The 12,974-nt window shown below is 48.8% G+C and overlaps 1 protein-coding gene across 1 annotated transcript; it reads left to right on the top strand.

Moving 5' to 3' along the window:
* The first annotated feature begins 4,183 nt into the window (after positions 1–4,183).
* rpl37a (ribosomal protein L37a) lies at positions 4,184–12,066 on the top strand. The gene is made up of 4 exons (XM_078552774.1): positions 4,184–4,251; positions 5,001–5,129; positions 9,768–9,850; positions 11,928–12,066. The coding sequence occupies exons 1-4, from the start codon at positions 4,249–4,251 to the stop codon at positions 11,989–11,991; spliced, it is 279 nt and encodes a 92-aa protein (XP_078408900.1). The 5' UTR covers positions 4,184–4,248; the 3' UTR covers positions 11,992–12,066.
* The last annotated feature ends 908 nt before the right edge of the window (positions 12,067–12,974 follow it).

The following is a 12,974-nucleotide window of genomic DNA, read 5'->3' as shown; positions in this document are numbered from 1 at the left end:
ATACTTGGAGAGACAGATAGCACTAGCATAGAAAAATAAGTTAATAAGTGAGGTCAGAATAAAGGAGTCAGTAATAGATAGAGTTGAAGATGAAAATGAAAAAGTGTGCTTATGATAGATGTTAGGCGGATAATACAATGACGAAACAAGCTGAATATAGAAGGTTCAGACTAGAAAAAGTGAAAAAGCAAATAAGGGAAGCAAAGAGGGAGCATGAAAAGAGATTGGCAGCTAATATAAAAGGGAATCCCAAAGTCTTCTATAGGCACATGCATTTTTAATCAATGGTAAGAGGAAGAGTAGGGCCAATTAGGGACTAAGTGGGGATTTACACATGGAGACAGGGGGCATGGTTAAGATGATAAATGAATATTTTGCATCTGCCTTTACCAAGGAAGCAGATGCTACCCAAACTACAGTGAAAGGGGGTAATTAATACACTGGAAGGATTTAAAATTGATAAGGAAGGGGTATTAGGTAGGCTGTTTATACTTAAAGTTGATAAAGCACCAAGATCGGATGAGATGCAGCCAAGAATACTGAAGGAAGTGAGAATGGAAAATGTGGAGGCACTGACCATAATTTTCTAGTCTTCCTTAGACTCAGGGGTGCTCCTGGAGGACAGGAGAATTGCAAATGTTACACTCTTGTTCAAAAAAGGTTGTAAAGATAAGCCCAGCAACCACAGTCCAATCAGTTTAACCTCAGTGTTCGGGAAACCTATAGAAACAATAATTCTGGACAAAGTTAATAGACAAATGCGGGTTCATTAAGGAAAGCCAGCATGGATTTGTTAAAGGAAAATCGTGTTTAGCTAACTTTCTGGAGTTTTTTGAAGAGGTAACATTGAGGGTTGATGAGGGTAATGCTGTTGATGTGGTGTACATGGACTTTTAAAAGGCATTTGATACAGTGCCACACAACAGACTTGTGAGAAAAGTTATAGCCCATGGAATAAAAGGGACAATAGCAAGTGGATACAAAATTAGCTGAGGGACAGGAAACAGAGAGCAAAGGTTATTGGAACAAAAACTAGAAGAATCATACGGACTCGAAATGTTAACTTTGTCTTCCTCTCCACAGATGCTGTCTGACCTGCTGAGTTTATCCAGCAATTTTCGTTTTTGTTTCAGATTTCCAGCATCTTGCAGTATTTTGCTTTTATCTTAATGGTTATTGGATGTTTTTCGGGTGGAAGGAAGGTTTGTAATGGAGTTCCCCAGGGATCAGTGTTGGGACCCTTACTTTTCTTGATATATTAGTGAGCTAGACCTTGGTGTACAGAGCACAGTTTCAATTTGTGGATGATACAAGACCTGGAAGCATTGTAAACTGTGAGGAGGATAGTGTAGAACTTCAAAGGACATAGACAAATTGGTGGAATGGGCGGACAGGTGACAGATGAAGTTCAATGCAGAGAAATGTGAAGCGATACATTTTGGTAGGGAGAACTTGGAGAGACAGCATAAGATAACGAATATAATTCTAAAGGGGGCACAGGATCAGAGGGATAAAAGCAAAAAACTGCGGATGCTGGAAATCCAAAACAAAAACAAAAATACCTGGAAAAACTCAGCAGGTCTGGCAGCATCTACGGAGAGGAATACAGTTGACGTTTTGAGTCCAAATGACCCTTCAACAGAACAGTTCTTCTGAAGGGTCATTCGGACTTGAAACGTTAACTGTGCTCCTCTCCGCAGATGCTGCCAGACCTGCTGAGTTTTTCCAGGTATTTTTGTTTTTGTGCAGGATCAGAGGGACTTGGGTGCATAAGTCATTGACGGTGGCAGGGCAGGTTGAGAGAGTGGTTAATAAAGCAAACAGTATCCTAGGCTTTATAAATAGGGGCATTGTGCACAAGAGCAAGGAGGTTATGTATAAGACACTAGTTAGGCCTCAGCTGGAGTATTGCATCTGGTTCTGGGCGCTGCACATTAGGAAAGATGTGATGTGAAGGCATTGGAGAGAGCGCAAAAACGATTCATGAGAATGGTTCCAGGGATGAGAAACTTCAGTTATGAAGATAGATTGGTGAAATTAGGACTGTTTTCCTTGGAGGAAGGAAGGCTTAGAGGAGATTTGATAGAGATATTCAAAATCATGAGGGATCTGGACAGATTAGATAGGGAGAAAAAGTTCCTATTCTTGAAAGGATCAAGAATGAGAGTGCACAGATTTAAAGTAATTGGCAAAAGAACCAATAGCAACTTGAGGAAAAGCTTTTTCACACAGCTAGTGGTTAAGATCTGGAATGGACTGCCTGAGAGTGTGATGGGGGCAGATTCAATCAAAACATTCAAAAGGGAATTAGACTCTTATCTGAAAAGGAAGAACGTGAAGAGTCACAGGGAAAAGGAAGGGGAATGGCACCAGGTGAATTGCTCATTCGGAAAGCTAGCATAGACACAATGGCCGAATAGTCTCCTTCTGCACTTTAACAATTCTGTGATTCTGTGATTTTCCCTATCTGGCAAAGGCAGAGAAAGACGATGAAATGTATCATTGTCTTTGGCTGACTGAGGAAGAGAGTATGCCCAAGACTAAGGTCATGGTTTACTGGGTGCAGTGATACCTGCACTCCTATATGTTTCAGAGACTTGGTTAACCTACAGCAGGCATCTCAAAGTACTTCTGATGATTTCTGATGATAGACTGTCCACCAATATCCATTACAAGCCTACCGACTCCCACAGCTACCTCGACTACAGCTCCTCACACCCCGCTTCCTGTAAGGACTCCATCCCATTCTCTCAGTTCCTTCGCCTCCGTCGCATCTGTTCTGATGACGCTACCTTCAAAAACAGTTCCTCTGACATGTCCTCCTTCTTCCTTAACCGAGGTTTTCCACCCACGGTCGTTGACAGGGCCCTCAACCGTGTCCGGCCCATCTCCCGCGCATCTGCCCTCACCCCTTCTCCTCCCTCCCAGAAACATGATAGGGTCCCCCTTGTCCTCACTTATCACCCCACCAGCCTCCGCAGTCAAAGGATCATCCTCCGCCATTTCCGCCAACTCCAGCATGATGCCACCACCAAACACATCTTCCCTTCACCCCCCCTGGCGGCATTCCGTAGGGATCGTTCCCTCCGGGACACCCTGGTCCACTCCTCCATCACCCCCTACTCCTCAGCCCCCACCTATGGCACCTCCCCATGCCCACGCAGAAGATGCAACACCTGCCCCATCACTTCCTCTCTCCTCACCGTCCAAGGGCCCAAACACTCCTTTCAAGTGAAGCAGCATTTCACTTGCATTTCCCCTAGCTTAGTCTACTGCATTCGTTGCTCCCAATGCGGTCTCCTCTACATTGGAGAGACCAAACACAAACTGGGCGACCGCTTTGCAGAACACCTGCGGTCTGTCCGCAAGAAAGACCCAAACCTCCCTGTTGCCTGCCATTTTAACACTCCACCCTGCTCTCTTGCCCACATGTCTGTCCTTGGCTTGCTGCATTGTTCCAGTGAAACCCAACGCAAACTGGAGGAACAGCACCTCATCTTCCGACTAGGCACTTTACAACCTTCTGGGCTGAATATTGAATTCAACAACTTTAGATCTTAAACTCCCTCCCCCCATCCCCACACCGTTTCTTCCCCCTCCCTTTTGTTTTTTTCAATAATTTATATAGGTTTTTCTTTTCCCACCTATTTCCATTATTTTTAAATCTACAACTAATACCTTGTTAATCTTTCCACCCCACCCCCACTAGAGCTGTACCTTGAGTATCCTGCCATCCATTCTTAATTAGCACATTTTCTTAGATAATATCACCACCTTCAACACCTCTTTGATCCTTTTGTCTGTGACATCTTTTGATTATCTGCTCCTATCACTGCTTGCTTGTCCCTACAACCACCCCACCCTCAACTTCTCTCCCCCCGCCCCCCACCTTAAACCAGCTTATATTTCACCCCCCTCCTAACTATACTCAATTCTGTTGAAGGGTCATGAGGACTCGAAACGTCGACTCTATTCTTCTCCACCGATGCTGCCAGACCGGCTGAGTTTTTCCAGGTAATTCTGTTTTTGTTTTGGATTTCCAGCATCCGCAGTAGTTTTTTGTTTTTATCTCAAAGTACTGGCTGGAGAAGCACCACAAGTAAATTGAGAACCATGGCATGAACTATCTCTTTAAGGCTGGAGGACGCTGTTCCTTTAAATCCAGGGCAGCTCGGCTGTGCGCACGCGCGGACCTGCAGATAAAGCGCCTGCGCACTGCGTTCTGGTCTCTCTGCTCCATCCAGGAAGATGGTGAGTGTGACTTTCAGGCAGCGGGAATCCAATCCGCCTCCATCCGCCTTCCCGGGAGCCATCGGCTGCCGGACAGGCACCGGGGCTTCGCGCCACATCCCCAACCAACCGGAGAACTGAGGATTGAGCGGCGGCGGCGGCATTTCAAACGCTCCGGGAGGGAGGGATTCGGCCCCGGAGAGTAGGAGAGACCGAGGCGGAGATTGGGGCCTGGGGCCGGATGGCGGGTTGACCTCGGGGCCGTGCGGGGTTTGGGTCGTGGGGGTGGGTTTGGGTCGGGGGGGTCGGGGCCGGGGGGTCTGGGGCGGGGGGCCGGGGGGGTCTGGGGTCGGGGGGCCGGTCGGGGGTCGGGGGTCGGGGGCCGGTCGGGGGCCGGTCGGGGGTGGGGGAGGGGGGGGGTCTGGGGGCGGGGGGGGTCTGGGGGCGGGGGGGTCTGGGGCCGGGGTGGTCGGGGGGGGGGTCGGGGGGGTCTGGGGCCGGGGTGGTCGGGGGGGGTGGGGGCCGGTCTGGGGCCGGGGGGGGTCTGGGGGCCGGGGGCCGGTCTGGGGGCGGGGTGGTCGGGGGCCGGTCTGGGGTCGGGGGGCGGGGTGGTCGGGGGGGGTGGGGGCCGGTCTGGGGTCTGGGGGCGGGGTGGTCGGGGGGGGTGGGGGCCGGTCTGGGGTCGGGGGGCGGGGGGCTGGGCCGTGGGGGAGTGGGTCTGGGCCGTGTGGTCTGAGTCACTGACTGTTTTGCTGCTCTTTCTGTTCCAGGCGAAACGCACCAAGAAGGTGGGGATTGTGGGGAAATATGGAACCCGTTATGGAGCCTCACTCCGTAAGATGGTGAAGAAGATTGAGATCAGCCAGCACGCCAAATACACCTGCTCCTTCTGTGGGAAAGTGAGTGCAGCCCAGGGGGAAACACACCAGCAATCCAGACTGTCACAGCCCAAAGCATTCATCTCCCCACCAGTACTGTACCCCAGTGTTATACAGTGACAGACCTGTCCCCACCAGTACTGTACCCCAGTGTTATACAGTGACAGACCCGTCACCACCAGTACTGTACCCCAGTGTTATACAGTGACAGACCTGTCCCCACCAGTACTGTACCCCAGTGTTATAATGAAAGACCCGTCCCCACCAGTACTGTACCCCAGTGTTATACAGTGACAGACCTGTACCCCAGTGTTATACAGTGACAGACCTGTCCCCACCAGTACTGTACCCCAGTGTTATACAGTGACAGACCTGTCCCCACCAGTACTGTACCCCAGTGTTATACAGTGACAGACCCATCCCCACCAGTAATGTACCCCAGTGTTATACAGTGACAGACCCATCCCCACCAGTACTGTACCCCAGTGTTATACAGTGACAGACCCGTCCCCACCAGTACTGTACCCCAGTGTTATACAGTGACAGACCCATCCCCACCAGTACTGTACCCCAGTGTTATACAGTGACAGACCTGTCCCCACCAGTACTGTATCCCAGTGTTATACAGTGACAGACCTGTCCCCACCAGTACTGTACCCCAGTGTTATAATGAAAGACCCGTCCCCACCAGTACTGTACCCCAGTGTTATACAGTGACAGACCTGTCCCCACCAGTACTGTACCCCAGTGTTATACAGTGACAGACCCATCTCCACCAGTAATGTACCCCAGTGTTATACAGTGACAGACCCATCCCCACTAGTACTGTACCCCAGTGTTATACAGTGACAGACCCGTCCCCACCAGTACTGTACCCCCAGTGTTATACAGTGACAGACCTGTCCCCACCAGTACTGTACCCCAGTGTTATATCGTGTCAGACCCGTCCCCACCAGTACTGTACCCCAGTGTTATACAGTGACAGACCCGTCCCCACCAGTACTGTACCCCAGTGTTATACAGTGACACACCCGTCCCCACCAGTACTGTACCCCAGTGTTATACAGTGACAGACCCGTCCCCACCAGTGCTGTACCCCAGTGTTATACAGTGACAGACCTGTCCCCACCAGTGCTGTACCCCAGTGTTATACAGTGACAGACCCGTCCCCACCAGTACTGTACCCCAGTGTTATACAGTGACAGACCCGTCCCCACCAGTACTGTACCCCAGTGTTATACAGTGACAGACCCGTCCCCACCAGTACTGTACCCCAGTGTTATACAGTGACAGACCCGTCCCCACCAGTACTGTACCCCAGTGTTATACAGTGACAGACCCGTCCCCACCAGTGCTGTACCCCAGTGTTATACAGTGACAGACCCGTCCCCACCAGTGCTGTACCCCAGTGTTATACAGTGACAGACCCGTCTCCACCAGTGCTGTACCCCAGTGTTATACAGTGACAGACCCGTCCCCACCAGTACTGTACCCCAGTGTTATACAGTGACAGACCCGTCCCCACCAGTGCTGTACCCCAGTGTTATACAGTGACAGACCCGTCCCCACCAGTACTGTACCCCAGTGTTATACAGTGACAGACCCGTCCCCACCAGTACTGTACCCCAGTGTTATACAGTGACAGACCCGTCCCCACCAGTGCTGTACCCCAGTGTTATACAGTAACAGACCCGTCCCCACCAGTACTGTACCCCAGTGTTATACAGTGACAGACCCGTCCCCACCAGTACTGTACCCCAGTGTTATACAGTGACAGACCCGTCCCCACCAGTACTGTACCCCAGTGTTATACAGTGACAGACCTGTCCCCACCAGTGCTGTACCCCAATGTTATACAGTGACAGACCCATCCCCACCAGTGCTGTACCCCAGTGTTATACAGTGACAGACCCGTCCCCACCAGTACTGTACCCCAGTGTTATACAGTGACAGACCTGTCCCCACCAGTGCAGCTGATCAATACGGGTGCGCGTGAGCAGACAGGAGACTGCCTGAGTGAGATGGAGACTGAGTGAGTAGCGAATTAAGTTCACGTGGGAATTCGGTGTATTAATATATGTAGCTTCCAGTACACGCAAATACACCTCACTGTGAGCCCAACTGACAATCTTAAATTGGTTGTCAGCATAATTCTTAGCACATTGAGGATTATTTAGCAAATGTTGTCCAATCGCAGAATCACATCTAATGTTGGACTCTGTGTTTACAGTTTTGTGAGCACGGGCTGGTTGGGTACAGTCTGTACTTTGCCCATTGCGAACAGTGGAAGGGACGTGCTGTTTGCCAGTCTTTGGGATGTACGGCCTACATGTGTAGCATCACACTGGCACTGAAATTCATATACCACATTACTCATTGTGTGTTGGGGAGAACGTCTTTTTGGCTTGATGGCAGCATCCTGTTAGTGACGGGTACCACTCATGGTACTACATAGTGTTGTGGGCTTTGAGGAGCTGGCACGAAAGAGTTGAGGCCTGGGGTAGATCAGCAATGATCTTATTGAATGGCGGGGCAGGCATGAGGAGCTGATTGACCTACTGCTCCTATTTCTTATGTTCCTTATAGTAGTGTAAAACAGCTAGCTTCACCTGTTGCTTACATTTTTGAGATACCTTGCCCTTCCGGGGTAATCTGAGGTAGACTGGACGCCTTTCAAGGCCAAAAGTGTCCGCTTTGGACCCATTCACGAGTTTGAGTGATAAACAGCATGAAATGATCTGACCAGGGTAGCCATTATCCTGTCGGACACCTTTGATACGCCCTATTTCAGCATCAAGCTTGCATGGTGAGCAAATGGCTCAGGCCTTATTTACGAGGTTGCCGATAAGACCAGTCTTATAGCGTGCGGAACTGTAAGAATCCCAATGTGTATATTAACCAGTAAAGGTAGGCTAGTGGTAGACCATGGTAGAGAGTCCCCTGGAAGATTCCTCAACTAGTATGACAAGGAGTTAATTTGATTGCTCCATTTCAAATTTGAGCAGTCAAATGAAGTCCATTCAGACATGTAAGGAAATTGTTAAATGCAGCTGCAGATTTGAATACAGCAAACGTATCATCCACATATTGGAAATGTGCAAGGTGTAGGAGGTTAGTATCATTCCATCGAAGACATGTTTCTCATGGAACCCAACAAAGATGTTTGTGAGAGCTGGGCCTAGAGGGGATCCCATGGCAAACACCATCTGTTTATACATACATGGTGCCATTAAAACTGAGCTCAAATGTGCGAGTTGCCGAGTTCATAAGCTCAATGAATACTGATTCACGCAATGGTGGCGGGTCAAGATTGCTGTGATATAGGCTAGCAATGTTAAATGAGCACATGGACACAGCATTGCTATCGATATGCAAGTCCTGTATGGCGTTCGCAAATGTGAAGGAATCCTTCACCATGCATGTGGAAAACTTGGTCAAAACTGTTTGTAACAATTCGCCCAACCATTTGGTCAATTCATGTTGTGCAGAACCGGTCATAGATAAGATAGGGCGTAAAGGGACACCACTGTTGTATGACTTGGGCAGCCCATACATAAGCAGATGCAGCGAACTATGAAGATATATATAATATATATGGAGTTTCTGGCTAGGCACTTGGAAAAACACAAGGTAATCAGGAAGAGTCAGTGTCGTTTGGTGAAAGGGAAATCATGTTTAACCAATTTATTGGTGTTCTTTGAAGGAGTCACATGCGCTGTGGATAAAGAGGAGCCTGTAGGTATACTGTATTTCCAGAAGGCATTTGATAAGGTGCCACATGAAAAGTTATTGAAGAAAATAAAAGCTCATGGTGTAAGGGGTAACATTAGTATGGACAGAAGGTTGGCTAGCTAGCAGAAAACAGTATACACAAATGGGTCTTTTTCAGATTGGCAGGATGTGATGAGTGGAGTCCTGCAGGGGTCTGCTGGGGCCTCAACTTTTTACAGTTGATATCAATGACTTAGATGAGAGGAGTGAAGGCATGGTAGCTAAATTTGTAGATGGTTGTGAAGAGGACATGAGGTTGCAGACAGATTGAGTTGAGTGAGTGGGCAAAAATCTGGCAGATGGAATATAATGTGGGAAAATGTGAAGTTGGTCAGTTTGGCAGGAAGAATAAAAAGGCAGAGCATTACTTAAGTGAAGAATGCAGAATTCCGAGGTGCAGAGGGATCTAGGTGTTTTTTATTCGTTCATGGGGTATGGGCATCGCTGGCTAGGCCAGCATTTATTGCCCATCCCTAATTGCCCTTGTTCAGAGGGCATTTAAGAGCCAGACCAGGTAAGGATGGCAGATTTCCTTCCCTAAAGGGTATTAGTACTGTACCCCAGTGTTATACAGTGTTAGACCTGTACCCACCAGTACTGTACCCCAGTTTTATACAGTGATAGACCTGTACCCACCAGTACTGTACCCCAGTGTTGTACAGTGACAGACATGTCCCCACCAGTACTGTTCCCCAGTGTTAAAACAGTGACAGACCCGTCCCCACCAGTGATGTACCCCAGTGTTATACAGTGATAGACCTGTACCCCAGTGTTATACAGTGACAGATTTGTATTAACCAGTTCTGTACCCTGATTTGTGGCCCTGGTTGGATATTGGATATGTTGTGTTCTGAGGTTGACTGAGTGATTCTCGTTTCTCTTTCACAGACAAAGATGAAGCGGAGGGCAGTCGGTATCTGGCATTGTGGATCTTGCATGAAAACAGTGGCTGGAGGAGCTTGGGCCTACAAGTAAGTCTCTGAGCAGTTTGTATGGGGACAATGAGGAGCAGTTGGCAGTTTGGGAATGGGAAGCAGTGTGGGTGGGGGCTAGTGAACTGAGATCATCATCAAGGGAGCAGTTGAGCTTGGGATAGGGAGCAGTGATGTGGCAGAGGCCAGTGTGGGGCTCAGCCTAACCCATTGTCATGTGCATTCTACAGTGCCTTTCACAGCATTTGGGCGTGTTGAAGGGTTTCCCGCCAAATTGAGTCCTTTTCAAGTGCAAGCTGAGCAGCATCCCATTTGTACAGAGTAGCTTAAAGCAAAATACTGTGGATGCTGGAAATCTGAAACAACAAAAACAGAAAATGCTGGGAAAACTCAGCAGGTCTAACAGCATCTGTGGAGAGAGAAACAGAGTTAACATTTCGAGTCCATATCACCATTCTCGGCGACGGATGAAATGTCAACCTGGACTGTGCCCTGATATATGGCTGGAGTTTGAACCCATGACCTGACTGAGGAAAACGTGGTTTGATTGAAGGGGAAGAGTGGGCAGTTGCACATCAGTTCAGAGTGATGTCTGGTTATGAGTTGGCTATTTACTGGGCTCTGTGGATTGCCCAGGTAGTGCAGGTAGCAACAACTTGGAACAAAAGTGGCTGTAGCTCGTCCTCCAACCTGTGTCCCTTTTCAAAGAAGTCATTTTCGGTGGTGGCCATCATTGGCAAAACTGGTGTTAGTTATTGATCCCTAGTTGCCTTTGAGAAGATGAGGAATCCCTGAAGACAGTGTAGCAGAAAAGCTCTGGATGGAGTGCTGCCCTGTAGGGGTGGAGGAGTGTGGTGGGGTCAGTACTGAGGGAGCGCTGCCCTGTCAGGGGGTTGGTTCAGTACTGAGGGAGCGTTGCCCTGTCGGGGTTGGTTCAGTACTGAGGGAACGTTGCCCTGTCAGGGGGTTGGTTCAGTAATGAGGGAGCGTTGCCCTGTCAGGGGGTTGGTTCAGTAATGAGGGAGCGTTGCCCTGTCAGGGGGTTGGTTCAGTACTGAGGGAGCGTTGCCCTGTCAGGGGGTTGGTTCAGTACTGAGGGAGTGTTGCCCTGTCAGTGGGTTGGTTCAGTACTGAGGGAGCGTTGCCCTGTCAGGGGGTTGGTTCAGTACTGAGGGAGCGTTGCCCTGTCAGGAGGTTGGTTCAGTACTGAGGGAGCGTTGCCCTGTCAGGGGGTTGGTTCAGTACTGAGGGAGCGTTGCCCTGTCAGGGGGTTGGTTCAGTACTGAGGGAGTGTTGCCCTGTCAGGGGGGTGGTTCAGTACTGAGGGAGCGTTGCCCTGTCAGGGGGGTGGTTCAGTAATGAGGGAGCGTTGCCCTGTCAGGGGGTTGGTTCAGTACTGAGGGAGCGTTGCCCTGTCAGGGGGTTGGTTCAGTACTGAGGGAGCGCTGCCCTGTCAGGGGGTTGGTTCAGTACTGAGGGAGCGTTGCCCTGTCAGGGGGTTGGTTCAGTACTGAGGGAGCGCTGCCCTGTCAGGGGGTTGGTTCAGTACTGAGGGAGTGTTGCCCTGTCAGGGGGTTGGTTCAGTACTGAGGGAGTGTTGCCCTGTCAGGGGGGTGGTTCAGTACTGAGGGAGTGTTGCCCTGTCAGGGGGGTGGTTCAGTACTGAGGGAGCGCTGCCCTGCAAACAGTTAAGATTTCAGGTCGATGACTTTTCATCAGAACAGCTGATATTAACTCTGTTTCTCTCCAGGTACTCCCAGACCAGCTGAGTCATTTTAATTTCAGATTTCTAGCATCTGCAGTATATTTCTTTTTGGTTCAGATGATCTGATCATTTAACTCATTGCTGTTTGTGAAATCTTGCTGAGCACAAATTGATTGTTGTCTCCATTACAATGGTGTTTACACTTAAGAGAAATCTCCAGCTGTGAAAGGTGCTGTACAAATGCAACTCTTCCTTGTTGGCCTGCTTTGGGATCATTTGGTGGAGCAATGTTCAGGCTTCTTGATTTTGGGAGTGGGGTTGGGGTGGGGCCTCTGTCTCTTGTGTGTTTGGGGGAGGGGGCCCTGGAATTTTGTTTTGACATGCTCTGTTTTTTCCCTTCTTTCCTGCCAGCACCACCTCTGCCGTTACAGTAAAGTCTGCAATTCGCCGTCTGCGGGAGCTGAAGGATCAGTGAGCACTGGCTGTGGAGTCTGACCTCTTCCAGAGGTTTATGTGTCCTCAAACTTGTTAATAAAATGTTAAATGAAAAGGCACGACTGCTTCTGTCATTGATTTGCTGGCAAGATCTGTAAGCAACTTAACAATGGATGTTGTAAAGGAGCCAAAACTAGACTGTATTCTGCCTGTGCAAACAAGGTTGGAATTTGTGGTGCAGTAAGAGTCCCTTCACTCTGTAAAAGGATTGAACTCCTTGTTACTATTGAGGTAAAGTATTTTTGGCACTGGTGGGGGCAGTGAAGTGAGGTATGGATGTTTGAGTCGCAAGAAATAGTGGCTGTCAAATTGCCCCACAGTGCAGGTACTGTATGTTGCTAATGTGATTTTTCATTGTGGTGATTGCTAATTTAAGGAAACTTCTATTTTTAGGATCCACAAATTGTTCCTCTTGTAATAAAGTGAAGTTATCACACTTCAGGGATGTTTCTAATACATTTCCCTTCCCCAAATCTGAGAGTAATCTTTAGCATTACTCTGAAACCTGATAATGGGTCACCATCTTCAAAGCCTTACAACTAATAGTGGGTTGAAGTGTTGCAAACTTTTAGGTTTCTGCTTAACTCAGAATAAAATTGTGGATTGATACAGAACAGGGCCAGGCCATAGTGTCTGTGCTGGCCTTTTGGATGAACAATTAGTCCCTCTCCCTGTCCTTTGCCTGTGGTCCTTTCAGATGTTTGTCCAATTCTCTTTTTTGGATCTGGTTCCACCACTTTCAGGCAATGCATTCCAGGTCACAAATGGTCTTTGAATAAAAGTTTCTTTATTTTGCCCCTCCTTTTCAGTTACTTGAGGTCTCTGATTATTGATCTTTCTGCATACGAGGTAGATGAGGAGAAATTCTCGTCAAAATCTTTGATAAACACTGCTATTTAGTGCCCTCTAGGCCTTCTCTGCTCCAGGGAGAATGGATCCAGCTTCTCTGGTGTCTCCATGTGG

This window comes from Cetorhinus maximus, chromosome 11 (genome assembly GCF_964194155.1).
Source record: "Cetorhinus maximus chromosome 11, sCetMax3.hap1.1, whole genome shotgun sequence".
NCBI classification, from domain to species: Eukaryota; Metazoa; Chordata; class Chondrichthyes; order Lamniformes; family Cetorhinidae; genus Cetorhinus; species Cetorhinus maximus.
Note: the sequence above shows the minus strand (reverse complement) of the source record. Positions and strands in the feature narration are given on the sequence as shown.

Coding starts and splice junctions, on each gene's coding strand:
- rpl37a (XM_078552774.1), top strand. Junction 5,130..9,767: donor CCTGCTCCTTCTGTGGGAAA/GTGAGTGCAGCC, acceptor TCTCTTTCACAG/ACAAAGATGAAGCGGAGGGC. Junction 9,851..11,927: donor GGAGGAGCTTGGGCCTACAA/GTAAGTCTCTGA, acceptor CTTTCCTGCCAG/CACCACCTCTGCCGTTACAG.